At 53.6% G+C, this 19,707-nt stretch overlaps 2 protein-coding genes across 3 annotated transcripts in view; both read left to right on the top strand.

Moving 5' to 3' along the window:
- Window positions 1–8,662, top strand: part of Spns3 (SPNS lysolipid transporter 3, sphingosine-1-phosphate (putative)) — a 54,948-nt gene extending 46,286 nt beyond the window's left edge. The window contains exons 9-12 of the mRNA XM_006992203.3: window positions 1,430–1,495; window positions 7,205–7,303; window positions 7,408–7,579; window positions 8,439–8,662. Of these exons, the coding sequence (XP_006992265.1) occupies window positions 1,430–1,495; window positions 7,205–7,303; window positions 7,408–7,579; window positions 8,439–8,527 (426 nt within the window). The 3' untranslated portion in view covers window positions 8,528–8,662. The remainder of the gene's footprint in view (window positions 1–1,429; window positions 1,496–7,204; window positions 7,304–7,407; window positions 7,580–8,438) is intronic.
- Window positions 8,663–17,253: 8,591 nt separating this feature from the next.
- Window positions 17,254–19,707, top strand: part of Spns2 (SPNS lysolipid transporter 2, sphingosine-1-phosphate) — a 37,943-nt gene continuing 35,489 nt past the window's right edge. Inside the window, exon 1 of one of the 2 annotated variants that reach the window (XR_006074722.2) lies at window positions 17,254–17,776. Coding sequence is in view for 1 of the 2 variants with exons in the window: in XM_076542839.1 (XP_076398954.1) it covers window positions 17,407–17,776 (370 nt within the window). In the remaining variant the exon portion in view is untranslated. The remainder of the gene's footprint in view (window positions 17,777–19,707) is intronic. The other variant, XM_076542839.1, reaches the window with a different exon arrangement.

The following is a 19,707-nucleotide window of genomic DNA, read 5'->3' as shown; positions in this document are numbered from 1 at the left end:
CTCAAGGGCCTCCCAGTTTGGGTACCGAGGGCCAAAAGCAGCAGCCACAGGCCTCTGGGTTGGGTGGAGAGATCACAAGAGCCGCATGTCTCTGTCTTCCCTTCTTTCACCAGACCGGGTTCTTCTCCCGCCCCACCCAGTGTGGTGGCACATTCCAGCCTCCTGTCACCACTCACAAGGCTCCTCTGCCAGGCATTGTTTGTAGGGCTTCCGCCTCCCGGGTGCCTGCAGTTCTTTCTAGCCCATCCTGACTGCCCCCAGGTATCTGCTAGGGTCACCCCTGCCAGGGCTCCCTCTCCATCTGATTCCTCCCACCAGTCTTTAAAGGCACAGTAGCCATTGGAGGCCCCTGGGAGCTCTTTTAGGCCAAAGACCTTCCCAAACTCACCATGTACAAGTCAGACGCAGAGGAGAGGGTCTCTCTGGAAAGTGACCCCTTGGGCCTGGGTGCTCTGATCTGTGACCTGGGTGTGATGATAACCTTATCAAATTACCTGACCAGAGAGGGGTAATGGAGTGGTGACCCCTGGCATAGAGTAGGTGTCCTTTCTGGTGGTGGTTTTTTTGTTTTGTTTTTTTTCCTCTGCCTTTGGGATATCAAGCCTTTGAGTTCACAAGCCTGTGCTGCTTTGGGCATAACCCCGTGACTCCAGGATAACTAATTCCACCCTGGCAACAAGTTCTCTGGAGCTGGGAGAAATGAGCCTTTCCTCCTCTTTCTTCAGCTGCTTCATTAAGCTTTTCTTGAGTGAGGGGAATGAGGATTGTCCTAATCCTCTGGCACGAGGTAGCGTGGTTCAGAAAGCTGGGTAAGTCGGGCCAGCAGCATCAGGAGCAAGGCAGGGGGTGGGCACTGGACAAGGGCCCGAAGCCTTGTGTTTCAGGTTGGCTTTGCCCTGGGCCAGCTATGACCTGAGAAAAGCCTTGGCCTTGAGTAGGAATTACCTTTGTCTACACAATGGCTGTGCTAAGGCTAGCTCTAGGGGTGTGGGGTCTGGGGAAGGTGCCTGGGAGAAGCCATTCGGGAGGTCCCCGGGACCTTACTGGTGTATGTAGTCCTCAGGAGAAAACAGAGGGTGGGCAAGCTGAGACCTCTGCCTTTTTGTCCTGAGTCTACACATTTGGAAGTGCTCTATCAGCTCTGTTGACTCCTCCTTCTGGGGCTCCATGGATGATCCCCAAGGGCTGGGTCTTGGGGGCCATGAACGAGGGTCCTCACACCTGGAGCCTGGTGCTCATCTTGGGGGTCTCAGTGGCAACCTGCCTATCCATCCTGGGGGCTGCTGTTCCAGACCCCTCCCCTCCATCTGTCTCCACATGCCTTCCTCTGGGGAGCCTCAGTGTTCCCTCTGCACAACTGAGGAGAGACTTGGGAGGGGTGGGTGCCTGAGCTGGGGGCAGTCTCATCCAGGATATCCTCTGTCCACAGGTGTTCCTGGCCCTCGGGGAGCTCCTTCTGTCTTGCAACTGGGCAGTGGTTGCTGATATCCTGTTGGTAGGTATGGTTGCAATTTGGTCCTGGCACTTTTGAGTAGCCTGGGTACTGGGAAGGACTTCAGAGGCCATGGGACAGGGGGTTAGGGCCACTTCACAGTTTGTGTAGACAAAGTGCCCCCTTTGGAACACTCTCAAAGATTTCTTCTGTCAACCTTACTCTGCACATGAGCATGGATACCCAGAGAGGGCAGGTACCTGGACCAAGGTCACACAGTTTCAAGGCTCTGAGATAGGGCTGGTGTATAGGCTTTCTTTCCTTCTTCCTCATGCTACTTCTCAGCAAGTACAAGACCCTTGGCCTGTACTCTGGGGTCACAGAGGAGGATGCTGGACTTGGAGCACGAGCCACTAAACCCTACTGGTTTCACCCCATCCCATCTCATGGATCACACAAAGGGCTGGGTGGGCTGTGGTGAGACCTAATGCCGTTCCCACTACATGGCTTTGGTGTCCAGAGTCCAGCCTGGTCCTTCCCCAGCTCCACCCTGTGTTCAGCATCTCTGCCTCCTCTGAGGAGGCACAAGGACTTTGAACATTGTGAAAATCTGAACCCTGGTTGATAACAGGGCTCCTAGGCCTAGGAACACCCTCAGTGCTCTCCTGCTGCCTCCTGGCAGACAGGCACGGTCTCACGCTGGGCATAGGGTTCTGGGTGGCCAGGCCCCAGGTAGAAAGCTGTCTGGTGACAGACCTGGGCTTCCGCCCTGCTTCTGCCCTTCACTAGCTGTGTGATCTTAGGCAGGTTGCTTTGTGTCTCTGAGCTTCCGTTTCCCCATAAGGAAAAATGGGGATGGAATTGTAGCACCATTGTTGTGAGCATGTCTAGGAGATGACTCAGAAAGTTTAGCCCAGTTTCTGGCACAGGGATTCATGGGTAGGATTCTCATTGTGACCCTGGGATTTCCACAGTTCTTCTATCTCCCAAAGATGTCTTGGAGTCCTAGAATCTGGGTTTGGAAGGACGATGGGGATGTATGTCGTTTAAACAGACAACAAGGTCTGCTTGAAGACTGTGTTGACAGGACGCTCACTGACTGCTCTAGCCCAGGTTCACCCCTGTCTTTGGCTCTAGTGAGCATATCAGCTGCAGAGCTAGCCTGTCTTCCCTGCCCCTCCTTCTGCACTGGAGACCTGGGCTCCAGCCCAGACTCAGCCACAGACCTGGCAAATGGCCCTGGGCCTCAGTTTCCTTGCCTATATAAAGGTCTAATCATTAACTGCCTAGTGGGGTAAATGAGACAGCCTCAGGGAACACCACCCTCTACATAGCTCATCCTCTCTCAGGCGGTTCAAGCAGTGCTGAACCTGCCCCCCACAGCTTCCTCCACTTGCCCCCCACTGCGGTCTCTTTTCCACATGACAGCCCCGAAGATATGTGAAGGCTACAGGGCATCCCTATGTCTGTGTCTGCCGGAATCATTAACCTGGCAGAGCCAGGCGCTTTGCAGTGCTAAAGAGGAGCGTGTCCACAGCTGCGGAGGAGGTAGATGGTGGTTCTGGGGGCCAGCTAACATCTGGACTACAGGGGAGCTGGCTGACCACATGCAGCCCAGCCTACAACTCTCTGAGCCTTCGTGGCTGGGTGGCTTCTGCTCCAGCCAGCTCCATGCTGTCCTCCTGGCCTCTCTCCTGCCCTAAACCCAGGAGCCAGCAATGACCTTTCTGTACTAGACAAGGGATTAGGGTGGGAGTCTGGCCTTTTCAGCTCCCATGTTTCTAGTTTCCCTGACTGGAAAACAGGGCAGGGCTCAGGAGAGCATGGCCTCAGGACCTATAAGGGACTCTGTGCAGTAGAGGGGTGCAGGTTTATACGAGTACTGTCTTAGGGTTTTCACTGCTATGAAGAGACACCATGACCATGGCAACTCTCATAAATAAAACATTTAATTGGGGTGGCTCTTGCTTATAGTGTCAGAGGTTCAGTCCATTATCCTCATGATGAGGAGCATGGTGTTGTGCAGGCAGACATGGCGCTGGAGCTGAGAGCCCTACATCTTGAAGGCAACAGGAAGTCAACTGACAAACTGGGTGGTATCCTGAGCATAAGAAACCTCAAAGCCCACCCCCCACAGTGACAGACTTCCTCCAACAAGGCTATACCCACTCCAACAAGGCCACACCTCCTAATAGTGCCACTCCCTGTGAGACTATGGGGGTCAACTACATTCAAACTACCACAAGTACAATATGCCGACATGGCAGAAGATGGCAGAAAGCCAAGTGGCAAGGGGCAGGAGACTGGGGTCCCTTGGAGGAAGCAGGGCAGGGGAACGACTTATGTGGGGACAGGTTGTGCAGGAAGAAGAGGAAGGACCCCTGTACTGGCCTTCTTGCTCCTAAGCAGGAAGGTGAGCTCGTCTTCTGGGTACTGTGAGAGTCTTGTAGTGGGAGATGCTCAGATGGACAGCTCTCAGTAGGGAGAGAACCAAGAGGATCTAACAGGGAAACAGGGTAGAGAGACTGTGGGTTCCTGGGGAGCCTGAGGATGGGTGAGAGGGGGGAGGATGGACAGGAGAACTCGGTCAGGAGCATTCTAGCAATTCTGTTTTTCATGCCCATCCCTGCCACTCACTAGCTGAGAGATCTTGGTCCAACTCATGTGACCTCTCTGTGCTCAAACGTATAATAGATGGAGAAGTAGTTTCCTCCTGATTGTGCTCCAGACCACAAGGAAGCAATGAGCTAAAACCTGTGTGCCCTGTGTGCTCCTGAGGAGGTGGCATCCAGTCCCTACCCGTCCCACCTCAGGACACTGCTCTCTCCCCAAGGGAGAATCCAGGCTCCTTTTAGATGGGAGGCCTCGGGGCTGCCTGCTCCAATGGCTCTCAGCCTTCATTCTGTCTGAGTCAAGCTTGGGGGAGCTTGTCACTGATCATGGGCCTCAGCGTCTGATTGGGTGGGTGGAGTGTGGGTACAGGAACTGCATTGCCAGGGGACTTCCCACAGAGGCCCGACCCAGTAGTCTTCAACGCAGTATCTGGATTTGCATAGCCACCTCTCTAAGCCTGCATGGTCCTCTTGAATTTCTCATTATCTCTCTGAGTTTACCCATCCTCCTGGGAACCCAATTCCTACACCTTCCCTATGCATCGCCTCCTGGGTTGGCTGTGCCTTAGATGAGCTTTTCTCTTGGAAAGACCAAGAAAGTGCATCTCTAAATCTGCTTCAGGAGCCCCCAGCTGCCCCGCCCAGGCTGGTCCTCAGTGGCTGACCCTTCCTCCCAGCTGTGAGCAGAAAGATGATGGAGGAGTGACGGTATCACCCTTCCGGAGTGTCTGGTCACGGGGGTTGAGTTGAGGGGTACAGAAGGCAGGCTGCCAGGGAGTCTGTCCTTAGTGATTGTCCCTCCAGCTTTTTGCCAGGCACTAACTGTGGGCACTACTTTTGCCCTAGGCTATAAAGGGAACTGCTTTTCTGAGAAGGGTGAGCCAAAACATAGGTGTTTTTGTCTCAGAAGCTAGTGAACCTGAAATGCTGGAAACCCAAAAGCCACTTATTTTCAAAATTACTCACCCCCCAGCTTGCCAGGTGCTGCTAGGCCCAGCCTTTAGAGAGCCATAGACACCCAGAAGAAGCAAGGAGGTGGGACCTGTGTCTCCCTATACTGAGAGGATAAGGAGCTTGCAGGGACCTGACTCCGAGGGTCTGAGCAGCCCCAGCCCCACATGGACCTGTGTGGATACTTGAGGCCCCTGTTTAGGAAGCTAAGCCAGCTTCCTCAGAACCACTAGTGACTAATCACATAATTATGGGGTGAGAAGGAAGTCCTGGGAAGGTACAGAGCTGTGGTCAGTTCCTCCTCCAGCGCTGGCAGGTCCTGGAGATGGCAGGAAGCCCAGCTTCTCTAACCACCTGCGGAGAGAACCTTGGCCCCAGTGACCCCCATACCATCTGACTGCCCACAGTGACTCCCAGCTCAGCCCTGCCCACCCCACAAACCCCTTTCCAGCAGACCTCCTGGTCTGTCTAGTGGGGATCTGGAATCCAGAATCATATTTTTGGGTTCCTACCTTCCTATTTCCCCTTCGACCCCTCTCTGTCACATACTGATTCTCTTGCCCAAAGGAAAGACCACTAAGGAGCCTGTCTTCTTTTTTTTTTGAGACAGGGTCTCACTATATAGCCCTAGTTAGGCTGGAACTCTGTGTAGACCAGGCTGGCCTCCAGCTCATAGAGATCCACCTGCCTGTTGCTCCTGAGTGTTGGGGTTAAAGGCGTAAGCTACCATGGCCTGCTTCTGTGTTTTTAAGTCTTAACTGTCTACCACATCAACATGGCTGAAATTGCCAGCTCCCCCTAACCACTAACAGCAGAGGGTCAGGAGACCAGTCCCTGGAGGGAAAGGCCTGCCATCCAGTCTGGGCCCATTACTTCCTGGCTGGGCTGCTCTGGGCAATTTAATTACCTGCTCTGCGAAGGTTTTCCCATCTATAAAATGCAGGAAATAATCATATCACCTTCATGGCTTGTTGGAGTTGATATATAAAAACACATGCAGGAAGCAGTCATTAAATGCTAGCTCCTATTGTTAATGTTATTATTATTATTATTATTATTATTATTATTATTATTATTATTATTGGATGGGTTCAGATAATAGACACTGAGGTCCTGGGGACAAGACTCCAGAGCAGCATTTTCCTCTGCTGCTGTCATAGTGTGGTGTAGCTCTGAGCTGGCAGGTTTTCTCCTGAGACTAGTCTTCCAGAATGTTCTATTTGTCTTACTTGGTCAGCAGATTTCCACTAGGCTCCCCTATTCCTTGTGTATTGTGGTACTCCAGGGACACAGGAGAAATTAGGGGCTTTGCTATGAATACAGTATGAGAGATAAGGAAATGGCCCAGGAAAGGACCCCTCCCAGTTCCAGGGAGCATACATTCATTTAACTGTGATGCCTGTGTGTGTGTGTGTGTGTGTGTGTGTGTGTGTGTGTGTGTGTGTGTGTGTGTGTATGTATGTGTAAAGGCAGGATTCCAAACCCGAGAGGGCTTCACAGAGGAGGTGAATAAGGGTTAAGTCCTAAGTGATAAATAGTGCTGCCTTAGTAGGTCCAATGAGGGAATGCCTGCCGGGCAGGAGGCACACATGCCCAGAGCATTGTGCCAGCAGGACAGATGCTCATGGGAAGCTTCTGAGTATAAAGCTGAATGACACTAAGCATAGCTCTCAAGGTGGGTACTATCATTATCCCATTTAGAGAGGAGACAGGAAAAGCTGAAGTGACTTGCCCAAAGACGCACAGCTAATGGGTAGGGATTGGGAGTGGACCCCAGACTGTCTGACTCCAGAAGTCACATTCTTGATGTCCGTACCCTCTTGCATGGAGCTGTGTGAGCCTCCCTGGCTCCAACTGCCCTGCACTGGTCACACTTGCCTGCACAGATGTCTGGAGCCCTGAGCTGAGATACTGACCTACCACTGTGGTCACAGCGATACAGACCCAGCTCAAGTATAAACTCAGTGTCTCCGTTCAGTGCTATGCTACCCCCCCCCAACGATCCCTGTCCTGTGGAGGCCAATGGGACCCCAAGGGGCCTCAGTCTTGGAGTGGGGCTCAGGTCTTGGAAGTCAGTGATCCCTCCCATCTATCCTCTGACTGGTCTAGCCTGCCACTCTCTGGGCAGGTGGGAACAGGAGGATGGGGTGAGGGGCGCCCTTTCTTCCCTTGCTGGAGGCTTACCTCGGGGGGCTTCTGTGTTTTGCAGTCGGTAGTGGTGCCCAGGTGCCGGGGCACAGCAGAGGCGCTCCAGATCACCGTGGCCCACATCCTGGGAGATGCTGGCAGCCCCTACCTCACTGGACTTGTAAGGAGTGTCTAAGTGTGTGCGTGGCGGTGGTGGTGAACTTGGGGAGGGGCCGTTCTTGCTAAGGTCCTGGGGCCTCACAATCACCCCTCTCTTCTTGGCAGATCTCCAGTGTCCTGCAGACCGGGCGCCCAAACTCCTATCTGCAGCGCTTCCTCGGCCTGCAACACAGCTTCCTATGCTGTACCTTCGTCATCGTGCTGGGGGGTGGCTGTTTCCTACTGACTGCACTGCACCTGGAAAGAGACCAGGCCCGGGCCAGGCAGTCTGGCAAAGGTACTCCCACCCCTTTGAGCCCTGCCAGGCTCTGGGCTGAACACTTCTGAGGCCTGGAGCACTGGCGACTACCTGTGCTTCTGGACAGCTCATTGCAGAGAATTGATTATGCCCCTGCCCTGTGCCAGGCAAGGTAGCAGATGCCGGAGAGAGACAGAATTGGGCCAAGTCTGAGCCCTCACGGAGCTAATGCTCTAGTGGACCGGAAACGGGAAAAGTGAGAGAGAAATGTTTGATGTAAGTCCTCTAGAGACAAAAGACAGGGAAACGGACTGACAGGGACAGATGGCGAGGTCCCCGTTGTACAGGTGACATTGGAGTGAAAGAGCAAAGAAGAAAAGGGGGGTGAGCCAAGCAGCTAACTGTAGGGAAGGGGCCCTAGGAGGCGGGGACAGCTAGTGCAAAGGTCCTGTGGTGGGACTGTGCCTGAAGTGTTGAGGACTGATAAGGTGGCCAGTGCTACTGTAGCAGGAGGGAGGGGGACGGTGAGGGGAGTGAGTGAAGCAGAGAACAGAGGGATTCCTTCACAGGACTGTAGGCTTCACTGACAGTGAGAGGGGAGCCCCTGTGGGGTTTGCAGAAGCGGGGGTCCCAAGGGCTTGATCTGCTTTGGGAAGGCATGCCCAGGGCTCCTGTATTGAGAACAGAATTCAGAGTGCCAGATTGGGGCAGAGAGGTCCCAGCATGCTCTGTACAATGCTGGTAGGAGCTAAACCCACAGGGTGGCGGTGAAGGGGTCTGATTGGGGATTTACTACGCAAACAGAACCTCATGGATTTGTCATAGATTGTCCCTAGGCCCCGTCTCAAAGCTTCTTCTGCCTCCTTTGGGCTGGCTGATCATCTTCTATCTCCCACAGGAACTCTGGACAGCAAGGACGTAGCCAGCAGGAACACCGAGAGCCAAGGCCTGCTCTCCGGCACCAGCACCCCAGCAGAGGAGCCCTGAGTCTATCTTGCAGTGAACAGGCTCCATCCTACCCACATCCTCCTGATGGCCCCACCCATCTTGGCTGTGACTCAGGGACTCCAGCTAAGCTACACTTGCCACTTGTCCAGGCCCTGCTAGAGAGCTGCCAGGGCCCAGGAGCTGGCTAGATTGACTTGTCACCACACTCCAGGGAGGCTGGGCCCTGTGTCTGCACCCAGCAGGGAGGCCAGGCCCTTATTAAAGCATGACCAGTGCAAAGCCCTGAGATTTCAGGGCTTCTTAGAGCCATCTTGTTATTTATAGCCTCATGAAGCCTCTGCAGGGAGGGGAGGGGGACATGGGGCAGGCCAGGCCAAGGATTCACAGTGGCCTCGACAGCAGGGTCCCTGAGGAAGTTGCTTGGCTTTGGTGTCTGGGTATCTCCACCATGAGTCCTTCACTCTGACTCAGCTTCTCCTGTTTATAAAGGCATGGGGGGGGGGGTTGGTACCCCTCTGTGAGAATTCATCCTCTGAATGAGAAGTGGTCTTGGAGGTGGGTTCCCCGTGGCTGCTGGTGTGGGTGTGTGACCCCACTCAAGCCTGTGCAAATGGCAGAGGCAGCTGCCTCTGAGCCACATGCAGAGCAGCTCACATGACTGTTCACACATACTCATGGACGTAGCCTTCCTTCTCTCCAGCCTATGCTTTGACCCCAGCATCTCCATGGGGAGGGCTGGCTCTGTGGGACCCATGCTTGGCACTGGGTTCTGAGCAGCTGGGCTCAGCAGGCCCCACAGGAGATCGACAGCTTCCAGGCGGCCAGCAGCAGGGAGGCATGTTCTTTCCGCCCATGACCCCAGCTTCTGTCCCCTCCCCCGGAGCCCAGCCAGGCAATCACTCCCTCACTCACTGCCACCTCTGCTGTGCCAGGCTGTGCCTGCCTCCCAGCATCTGTGGGCAGAGCAGTGGCCCAGCATTCAACACTGCTCCTTGCCCTTACATTCTTAGCCTGCCTCTTAGGGCTCCTCCTTGTTCCTAGTTGCCTGTGACAGGCTCCTGGAGCTAGGTTCACCAGCTCAGCCTACACCTGCCCTCAGGCTCAGCTCTCCTCAGGAGCAGGCATCTCCAGGACAAAAGCCCTCACTCCATGAGTTGGCATCATGTGGAGTTTAAGTGAAGCAACCACCCTGAAACTTTAAGGAAACAGACTGGTGTGGAGAGTTTGACTCGCTGAGAAGGAGGCAGCCATGTTGCTCTCAGTACTCATGGACTGGAAGATCAGGGCCACCTCCTGCCTTTCAGCTGCAGATTCCATAGCTCTATTTGAGAGGCACCAAATGCAGGTTTCTAGCCCAGGTCCCCTGTGATTTTCACAGGCTAGCTCCAGGGTTAGAACCTAGCACCCATGCTGCTGTGACACTCAGCTGCCAGACAATGGGCAGAGTCCAGTGGCTGGGGAAGGAGGCCAGAGACGTCATGTGTGCCAAGTCTGCAAACACTGACAGATATCAGTAGGTCCCATCAAGGTGTGGGGCAATAAATCAGACTTTAGCTTATCTGGACCTTTTGGACCTCACAGCCCAAAGCAGGACAGGAAATACATGGGCTAAGCCAAGGAAGACATACTTCCTATGAGAAAAGGGGTCACATGGCTCGGAAGCCTTCTAGAGGTGGCTTTGGGACAAGAAATGTGGAGGAAAGGAACCCTAGGCAGGGGGCACAGAACTAGGGAGAGGGAATGGGACAGGAAGCACATAGTGAGTCGTGGATGGATGTAGAGTGGCCCTTGAGGAGGCGCGCATGCCATCGGTGGGAAGGGGTGGCAGAATTGCCTGGGAATGAGGGCCTCAGATGCCTGCCACAGCACTGTAACTTTCATCCCTAGTCTGGGGGTCACATCTTCTAGTGCATTCTGAAGCTTGAGTTCCCAGGACTCAATGAGACCCGATGCTTAGCCAAGGATTTGCAGGATATTATTTTCTAAATGAGTTTGGCGAGTGCCAGAGTTCTGGGACTGAGGGACCCTGGGAGGACAAGGCCACACCTCATCTACAGCCAAGCTAGGCCCCAGCTTCCCTCAGGTCTTACCTCCTCCCTGTTGGGGACCAGTCCCAGTAGATGAGGTCACAGGTGCAAGCCTGTGAAAGGCCCCCAGTGCCTCACTACAAAGAGTTGCGGAGCATAGTAAACAGAAGATGTCTTTATCGCCTGAAGGGTGCTTGTTGGGTAATCCTGGCTATTGACACTCTCTGGACTTGTTTGTTGGGAATGTCAACAGGAGTGAAAATGCTATTCAGCAAGACATCCCCAAGTCCACCAACCCTGCTCACTTCACGTGCTAATGACTCAGCTTCCAGGAGACATCCTGGCAGGAAGATGTTTCTGCCTATGCCTACGCATGTGTCCATGAGGCCAGCTTGCTCTCTAGGTTGGCGTCTTTCAACCTAGGAAGGTTGGAGGATTGAGCAATTGAACAATTTTCCTATTGTTTTCCCACTTAACTCAAGATTTAATGTAAATTCCCCACACCTCGAATCTGGCTTGTTCCCCTGCAACTAGCCATTGACCTGTCTGTCTCTAAGTGGGCGAGTGACTTCCTGCTGTGTCTGGGTCAGCTTCTGAGGTAGTGAGCTCACAAAGGTTCTATCAGAGAGTCTGACAAGAAGCATTGGTGCTTCTTGAAGCCATGATTTACCCCAATGCCAAGAGGATGGGCTTGCACTGGCTCCTCTGGGTGGCCACAGCAGTTTGGATTATGAAGCTGCATGCAGCAGAGATGGACAGACTACCTTAAGGAGGCAAAGGACTCTTGGCTGTGGAGGAAGAGCTCACTGAATTGACAGGAAGGTTGAAGAGCCAGAGTTTTTAACCTCATCTTTTAATTTTTTCAGAGCTCCAGACATTTTTTTTCCTATTGTTTTCCCACTTACTCAAGATTTAATGCCCCAGGCATAGCAGTCCAGTTGGGTTAGCTTGGATCCTCTGCCTGTGCCTTGATTCATAGCTCCATTAAGACCAGGAAGCCATGAAAGCTGCTAGGAATAGGAATGAATTAATTCTGATCATCAAAACTAAATTGCCAGGGGTGTGGCTCGGTGACAGTGCTTTCCTAGCAGACCCCACATTTGATTTCCAACACTAAAACAATGAAATATTTTTTTAAAAGCACCCCCCCTTCTTCAAACAGTGACAGCATCCACTGCAATGATTTGGGGCAGGCCACTGGCCTCTCCACAGAGTGAGGAAGAGGCTCCACTCAATGTTCTTCCAGAGACTCTTTGTTTCTGATGGTCTCAGCCCATGACCCAAGGTGACTGAAGCATCTATAATTTAGAAAGTTTTAAAAATGTTCAAACATTAAAGGCGGCGGTGGCATACACCTTTAATCCCAGTGCTCAGGAGGCAGAGGCAGGCGGATCTCTGTGAGTTCAAGGCCAGCCTGGTCTACAAAGCGAGTTCTAGGACAGGCTCCGAAGCTACACAGAGAAACCATGTCTTGAAAAACAAACAAACAAACAAACAAAAAAAAAAAAACGTTCAAATGAGCTATGTGCAGTGATGCACATGCCTTTAACTCCAGCACTTGGGAGGCAGAGGCAGGTGGATCTCTGAGTAGAACCAGCCTGGTCTACAGAGTGAGTTCCAGGACAGCCATGGCTACACAGAGAAACTCTGTCTCGGAAAAAAAAAAAAAAATGTTCAAATGATGGAACAGGAACTTCTGTATAAGTAGGGATTCAGAGCCATCTGTTCTGAGCAGGAGAGAGGCAGAGATGAAATGTTCAGAGTAAAACTCATGTGGCAAGCCCCAAGCGGGGAGATGGGGAGACTCCAGTGAGTCTCCGGTGTGGTAACAGCAGGAGCAGAGTAGGGATGCCTTCTCCCCAGCTAGGGTGGTGACCTGCAGGAAAGCTGCTCCAAGGATGGAGGGGGGTGTCATTAAGGAGAAAATGCCTTTTCTACAGGCGGCAGGATTGAAACCTGGCTGGTTTCTGAGTCACCCAGAGCAACAGATACACAATACAAATCAACACATATTTCCTGCACCTGCTAAATGTCATTTGCTCATTCAATCAACAAACATTCTCTAAGCACCTCCTCTGCACTGGATGGTGAAGATGAATCAGACAGGGCATGAGCCCTTGAGGCTCATGTCTTTTGGGGGTGGAGTGTGGTGGAATCAAACAAACATAATCAGAATAATGAGTTCGGCGTGATGGAGGAATATACACGTTATAAAATAGCCCCAAGGAGGAAATGATTGGTCATCCAGGTGGGTCAGGGAAGGCTTTCATGAGGAAGTCAAGCCTGTGCTGGAGTTGTGAAGGACCAGCTATAGAAGCTAGCCTAGAAAGCCTTGTAGGCAGAGCCCAACTAAAGGGTCAGGGGGGAGTGGGGGGTTTGAGCATGCGACGCTCTCCATGGTCCTGAACCATCATTGTGTTAGCAGACCAAAGGCTTTTCTGGTGAAGGGCAGGTAGGGACTATAAACAAATGAGCCAATTTTTGCCACTTGCCCAGGCTCCAGGAAGAATCTGAATGTCAATCCTGGGAGTTCCATGTCCTTGGAAGGACTTCTGATATCCTTTACCATGGATAGAGTGTGCTGGAGATATGTAGGAGGCTCTGAGGCCAGAAACACATGGGTCAGGAAGGGTTGTTGACGCCACTGAGAGATCTACGGAGAGGTTTTATGCCAGGCAGTGATGGGGTCGCAGGTATTGTTTGAAAAATTACTAACAATCACCGTAGGGGAAAGCTTGGCGGTGGATGTGGGAGCAGGCCGTCCAAGTGAGACATCTGACGTCTATCAGTGGGCAATGGAGAATATTGAAAGTGAGACTCAATAGGCTATATAGCTCAATAAGGGGTTCAAGTAAGACAGTCACAAACGGCCCCTAGGGTTTCTCCTTGGTGTCGTTGTGAGTCAGGAGATTTGATGCTATGATAAGAGGCAGACTTGAGAGAAGGATGGTGAGTTCCATTCGCATATGCTGAGCTGAAGGTGTGTGTGTAGTTGCTAGGAGGATGTATGGGAGATCGTATGTGAACCTGGAACTTGGCAGTGAGGACGGTCTAGAGGTGGGGGTCAGGGTATTATAAACAAATGCATGGTCACTGAGAGCCCATGTGGAAGTGAAGGCTGCCCAAGCAGTGTGCCAAGTGACAAGAGAAGCTACCACAGCCTGAGCCAGGGACATGCTACCATGTGGGGATGGCAGAGGTGAGAAGGACTGACCTCCACCCAGATCATCAGCCTTGATGGTACTCATTCTACGTTCTCACATAGCCTTGCAGAGTGTTCTGTGGGAATATGGTAGCTTCTCCCTGCCTCTGGGAGACTCATAATGTATGTACTCATGGTCTTGGTTAGAGTTTCTATTTCTGTGATTAAAAAAAAAAATCATGGCCAAAGGCAACACTACAGTCCATCATGAAGGAAGTCAGGGCAGGAACTCAAGGCAGGAACCTGGAGGTAGAAACTGAAGCAGACCATGGAGGAACACTTTTTACTGGCTTGTTCTTTATGATTTGATGAACTTGCTTTCTAATAGCAACCAGGACCACCTGCCTAGGGATGGCACCACCCATGGTGGGCTGGGCTTTTGCACATCCCAGTCCTTAATCAAGAAAATGCACCATAGGCTTGCCCCATGTACCAGTCTAGTGGGGACAGTTTCTCAGTTGTGGTTCCCTCTTCCAAAATGACTGTAGCCTGTGTTAAGTTCACATAAAATTAGCCAGCACACTCATAGCAAAGGATCTGAGAGGTCTCTCAATAAGGAAATGTCTCTGTTTACCCCACCATTTCCCAAATCCTTGGAGTAACTGCACTAATGTTCTGTGCCTCACTTGTTTTGGAATTTGTTGTTGAGAGAAGGTCTCACTGTGTAGATCACACTGGCCTGAAACTCTAGACTCAGTTGCTCAAGTTCTGGGATTATAGGTGTGTACTATCTCATGTGTGGTAGTTACAGTCTAGACCTGATGAATGAACATCAGAAGGTCCTGGAACCATTGTGGAGTTCAGATTCCCTTCATGCCCAGAAGAAAAGAGTCTTGCAGAAGCTGTGGGCAGAGTGGTGGGGAACCAGGAAGTACTGACTTAGGCAGTAGCCATACCTCAGATGGATTGCTTCTTTCCCAGGGGCTTCTCAGTCTCCTCACCACAGAAGCAGGAATGATAACCCACAGGTCTGATGGACATGGTGGCTCATACCTGTAATCCCAGCACTTGGGAGGCAGAGACAGGCGGACCTCTGTGAGTTTCAGGCCAGCCTGGCTTACATAGTGAGTTCTGGGACAGCCAGGACCCCATCTCACAATGCACTCCCCAACCAAACAACATTCCACAGGCCCCCTGACCTATGGTCCCAGGATGCTGCGGTTCTCACAAAGCCCTCATCGGCTCACAACCACATAGCCAGAAAGGACATTGCTGTTTCTATCACCCTGCCCATGGATAGGAACCCCTGATCTTACACAGGATTTACTCCAGAAGCAGCCTTTAAATTAGAAGCCTCATAGTAGCAATGAATGGCTTGATTGATGGCAAACAGGATTTCCCCCCTGCCCCCAAAATTTGCCCTCTTTCCCTGCTCTAGAATTCAACCAGGGGTGGAGAGGAAGGGCAATGGATCCAAAACTTGCCTCCCTGGACAGGGTTATGAAAGGATGAGAGTTTAGGGATGGGACATGCAGCGTGGGTAGAGGACAAAGCCATGATTGAATCTCCTTCACAGGTCCACAGCTGGACAGCAGACACTGTCCTTTATCTGGCACCATCCCACAGTTCTGGGGATCATTGTGGGGGTCCCAGTTCTAGCCCCATGGAGCTTCTGGGTCTGCTAATTATCTGTTATCCCTGACCACTCATTGAAATTCCCCTTGACTGACTTTTCGGGCCCAAAATCAGCCAGCTGGAAAGAGGCAGCAGGCAACTTTCAGAATGAAATCTGTTTTCCTAACCTTCCCGTCACAGTCATTCATACTCAACACAGTGAAGCATACTTTTAGTCACTTCACAGAATTTAAAAGACACCTTGAAGGCGCCAAAAAACACCAGCTTGGGGATTAACTTTGCTCACTAAGACAGTGGAGCGTGTGTGTGTGTGTGTGTGTGTGTGTGTGTGTGTGTGTGTGTGCGCCTCATGCTTTGTCATCCATTGGCTATGCCATGACTCACTGTGGCCGACACCTTCACAAGATGTTCCTGTTGTGGACGTGGGCTCTGGAGCAGCCTGCAATAGCATGAAAGCTCCCAGCCTAGATGATGACTTCAGAGCCCTGGATTAGTACCGACCAGACCATTGACTAGCTGTCTGTTTATGATGGGTCACTCTGGTGACCCAGAATCACAGACAGAAACCACTAGATTTCTGAGGGTCTGAATTAATTCTCTCTCTCTCTCTCTCTCTCTCTCTCTCTCTCTCTCTCTCTCTCTCTCTCTCTCTCTCTCTCCTCTCTCAATGGAACCAAGGGCTTGGCATATACAAGGAAGAATATGATATACTGGGTTTTAATTTCTTTCTTTTAAAATATTTATTTATTTAGAGACCTGTTCCCCTGGGCTCACTGGTCTGGAACCTCGGAGTTAGCCTTAAACTCAAAGAGAGCCACCTGCCTCTGCCTCCCAAATGATGGGATTATGAATGTACTTCCACGGACAGCATAGATTTTGTTTTTAATTAAAGCCCCCAAAGAGGTGAATGAGAGAGTTTCAGGGGAGCCCCTCAGACCCAGGCCACATCTGGTGAAGTAGTGGAGACCATTCTGTACACAGCAGCTAGCCAGCCATTCTCCAGAGCGGGCTGAAACCCCCTCCCAACTCTTAGTCTCTAGATTGTCCGACTCTTACCTTTCCATCTTCCACTAGTTAGAAACAGAGACCCAGAAAGACGGTAGAGGTCTTGTCCAGAATTAAGCCATACACCAGAGCAGATCTGGGCTAGATTTCCAACTTTCATTAAGGGCTTTGGGGAGATGGTACCCTCAGGTGGGAGGCTTTTCCTGCTTCAACTCTTCTCCCCATCATTTGCTTGAGACGGGATCTCTCCTGACTCAGCCTCCCGAGTCCTGGGGTTACAGGCGTGGGACGCCAGAGGCACTCCTGGTTTTCTAATCGAGTCCTGGCTCTCATGAGCTCCGATCTGAGTTTAGGGGTATGGCCAGGGTGCACACACAGAAATGGGCCCAGGGTAGGTCGTGGCCTGGAGCTGTTTCTCTGGAGAGAAGAGCAATGTGCCTTTTATGAGGTCTGCATCATGGGTCCACCAATCGAGTTTCTTAGGCAGCCCTACCTAAACTGACTGAATCAAGGTAACTGTTGGAGCCATCGGCTCTCCAACAGGTGTCCCTGTTTCGACCATCTGAGACCTTTTTCTTCAAATGCGTAGTTCGTGCTGTGGGCCTCCCTCGATCTCAGCAGAGGTCCTCTCCCGCCGCAAGGACAGGGTGGAAGTTGATAGGGTCTGGGGCATCCTACATCCCTCACCTAAATCCTGATCAGTGCCGCAGTTCCCCCGCAATCTCCTCCCGATCCCCGCAGGTTCCGCGGCCGCATCGCTCCTGCGTGACTTGCGCCCCCGTCAGGCGGGTGGGGCTCTGCGGCCGGCCTCCCCCGCACCCCCCGGGGCAGCACGTGCGGGGCGGGGCTGTGGCCTGAGCCCGGAGGTGATTGGGCACGAGCTTGGTGGGCGGGGCCGGCCGCAGCTGTCAGAGCCTGCCGCGGCCGCGCGTCTGACTGAACAGTAGCAGCGCCGCAGCCCGGGCTGGAGCCCGAGCGCAGAAGCCGACGGGCCGGGCCGGGATGGTGCAGCGGCGGCTCCGCGGCGCGTGCACGCCCTGAGCGGGCCCGGGCTGGGCCTCGCTTCCCCCGAGCCCCCCGCGCCCCCCGCCGCCCCGGCCCCGGCCGGCATGATGTGCCTGGAATGCGCCTCGGCGGCGGCGGGCGGCGCGGAGGAGGAGGAGGCGGACGCCGAGCGGAGGCGCCGGCGCCGGGGGGCGCAGCCAGGGACTGGCGGTAGCTCTTGCTGCGGGGCGCGGGGCGCGGGGGGCTCTGGAGCCGTGTCCGCCGACGAAGAGGTGCAGACGTTGTCCGGCAGCGTGAGGCGGGTCCCGTCCGGACTCCCCAGCATCCCCAGCACCCCGGGCTGCGCAGCCGCTGCCAAGGGCCCCGGCGCGCCGCAACCCAAACCCGCCAGCCTGGGCCGAGGGCGGGGGGCAGCGGCTGCCATCCTGAGCTTGGGCAACGTGCTCAACTATCTGGACAGGTACACCGTGGCAGGTGAGCAAGTGCCCCATCGAGCCCGAGGACCGGGGCCCTTCCACCCCAGATACCCTAGGGAGCCCTTAGTTGCCAGCCCCCTAGATCCAAGCCCTCTGGAGAGTCCCTAAGGACCCTGTGTTCAAGCGATGCTCTCCTGTTTTACGGGTCCAATCCAGAGCACCCCACGCTCCCCGTGCCAGGGGTTAGAGGAGTTCCCACCCCTGGAGCAGCCAGTGAGTCCTCGCTGGCCCTTGACGGCCCACCCGTTGTCCTCCCGGAGTCTCCTCTGCGTCCCGCTTGCCTTCTCGCCTGTGCGCCCCCTCCCTCCGCAGTCGCAGGTTCCCGGGCCTCTCCTCCTCTTCCCCTGGCCCAGGCCGTCTGTGCGTGCACCGCCCGTCTGTTCCTTCCTTCCTCGGCCGCCGCCACCCCCCCTGCATGCGTGCGGCCAGTGTGTGCGCCCCTTGCGGGTGTGCGCCAGGCAGCCCGAGTGTGTGCGCGCGTGGCGGCGCAGATATGTGTGTGTGAGCTTGTAAGCGCGTGGCTGACAAAGGCTCCGGCCTGCGGGGAGCCGAGGGAGGGGCGGGGCGGGTCCACGCCGCCTGGGGACCGAGGATGCGGTTTGCAGCTGGCTCTGGCTTGAGGCCTGGAGACGCCTCCTTCTGCTCCATGGCGCTTGGGGCCTTGGGGCAGGGCATAGGCCTGGGGGCGCTCGGGGGGCGGGGGGGGCTCTAAAGAGAAGAGCCTCATGCTCCTTGCGCATCTCTGGGAATCAACCCCAGGTTTGGGACTGAGACGGATACAACTGGGTTTCTATCCTGAATGTGTGACCTTGGGCCAGTTTCAGCTGGTGTTTAGGTCTGTTTCCGTTTGTGAATTGATTGATCCTGGGCCTCTTAGGATGGATGTGGTTCTGGGATTCTATTCTGCTGGCTTCTCTCCTGTCTTCGCAGGGGTCAAGAGGTAGGGACTTGTCCTAGAGCTGGCCCTGCATGAGAATAATGCAGCCTTGAAAAGAAAAGAATCCGGCCAGATTGGCTTCGGGGCTCCCTGTGGAGGAGAACAGTTCTGGGGACCTAACGTTCTAGCTTAGGACCTAATGAGAGAGAGGGGAGAGGGAACAGGAGGAGAGAGAGAGGATGAATTGGGTATTTTGCCTGACACTAAAGAAAACTCAGGGATGATCAGGAAAAGAGAACCCTGGCATAAACCACATGCCACCTGGGTACCTGTGCGCTCTTCTTTTGGCCTCAGTCTTCTCCCGTGTTGTGTCAAGTGGGAAGAAAAAGGAAAAACTCTAACCGGAGAGCAGAAACTGCCCCCTCAGTCTCGCTTGTACACCCACCCACCCTTGGCTCTCTGGCCCCCCACGGGGGTGGGGTGGGGTGAGTGAGTGGGTGAACTTGAAGTAGGTGCCAGTGGCATCAATTTTTGGGTCAGGTTGTCCCAAAGGACTGTTCCCTTGCTCTGGTAAGCAAGAGCATAATGTACCCTCAAATGTGCCAACCTACCGTGCATGTGATGTGCTGCCTGGGACTCAAGATTGTAGGTGCCACCCTACGAAGACAAGTCAGAGAACATGGAGGGCCTCCACTTGGCAAAACAGGCTCTGCCCAGCCGGGGGAACCCAGGTCCAAAGACAGCCCTGTCCAAGATGGCCCAAGGGATGATCAGCAAAGCAGGTGTTAGACCTCCTCAGCCTGGCCTGGACAGAGGTCTCTTCTCTCTCTCTCTCTCTTAGGTGGGAAATATTGGTGTGGTTTCTAGTGTTGTCACGCTTTCCAACTTGTTTTATTCTGGCCCCAGACCACCACTTCCGAGGCTCCCAGAGGAACGTGGCCAGGGGTAGAGAGGGGAAGGTGAGCTCAGGGAAGTGGTGGTGTGTGTGTGTGTGTGGGGGGGGTTATCTACCTCCACCAATGCTTGGGTCAGAGTGGGAGAACGAGATAGCC

Source organism: Peromyscus maniculatus, chromosome 8, assembly GCF_049852395.1.
Source record: "Peromyscus maniculatus bairdii isolate BWxNUB_F1_BW_parent chromosome 8, HU_Pman_BW_mat_3.1, whole genome shotgun sequence".
Classification (NCBI taxonomy): Eukaryota; Metazoa; Chordata; class Mammalia; order Rodentia; family Cricetidae; genus Peromyscus; species Peromyscus maniculatus.
This window is presented reverse-complemented; position numbering and strand designations above follow the sequence as displayed.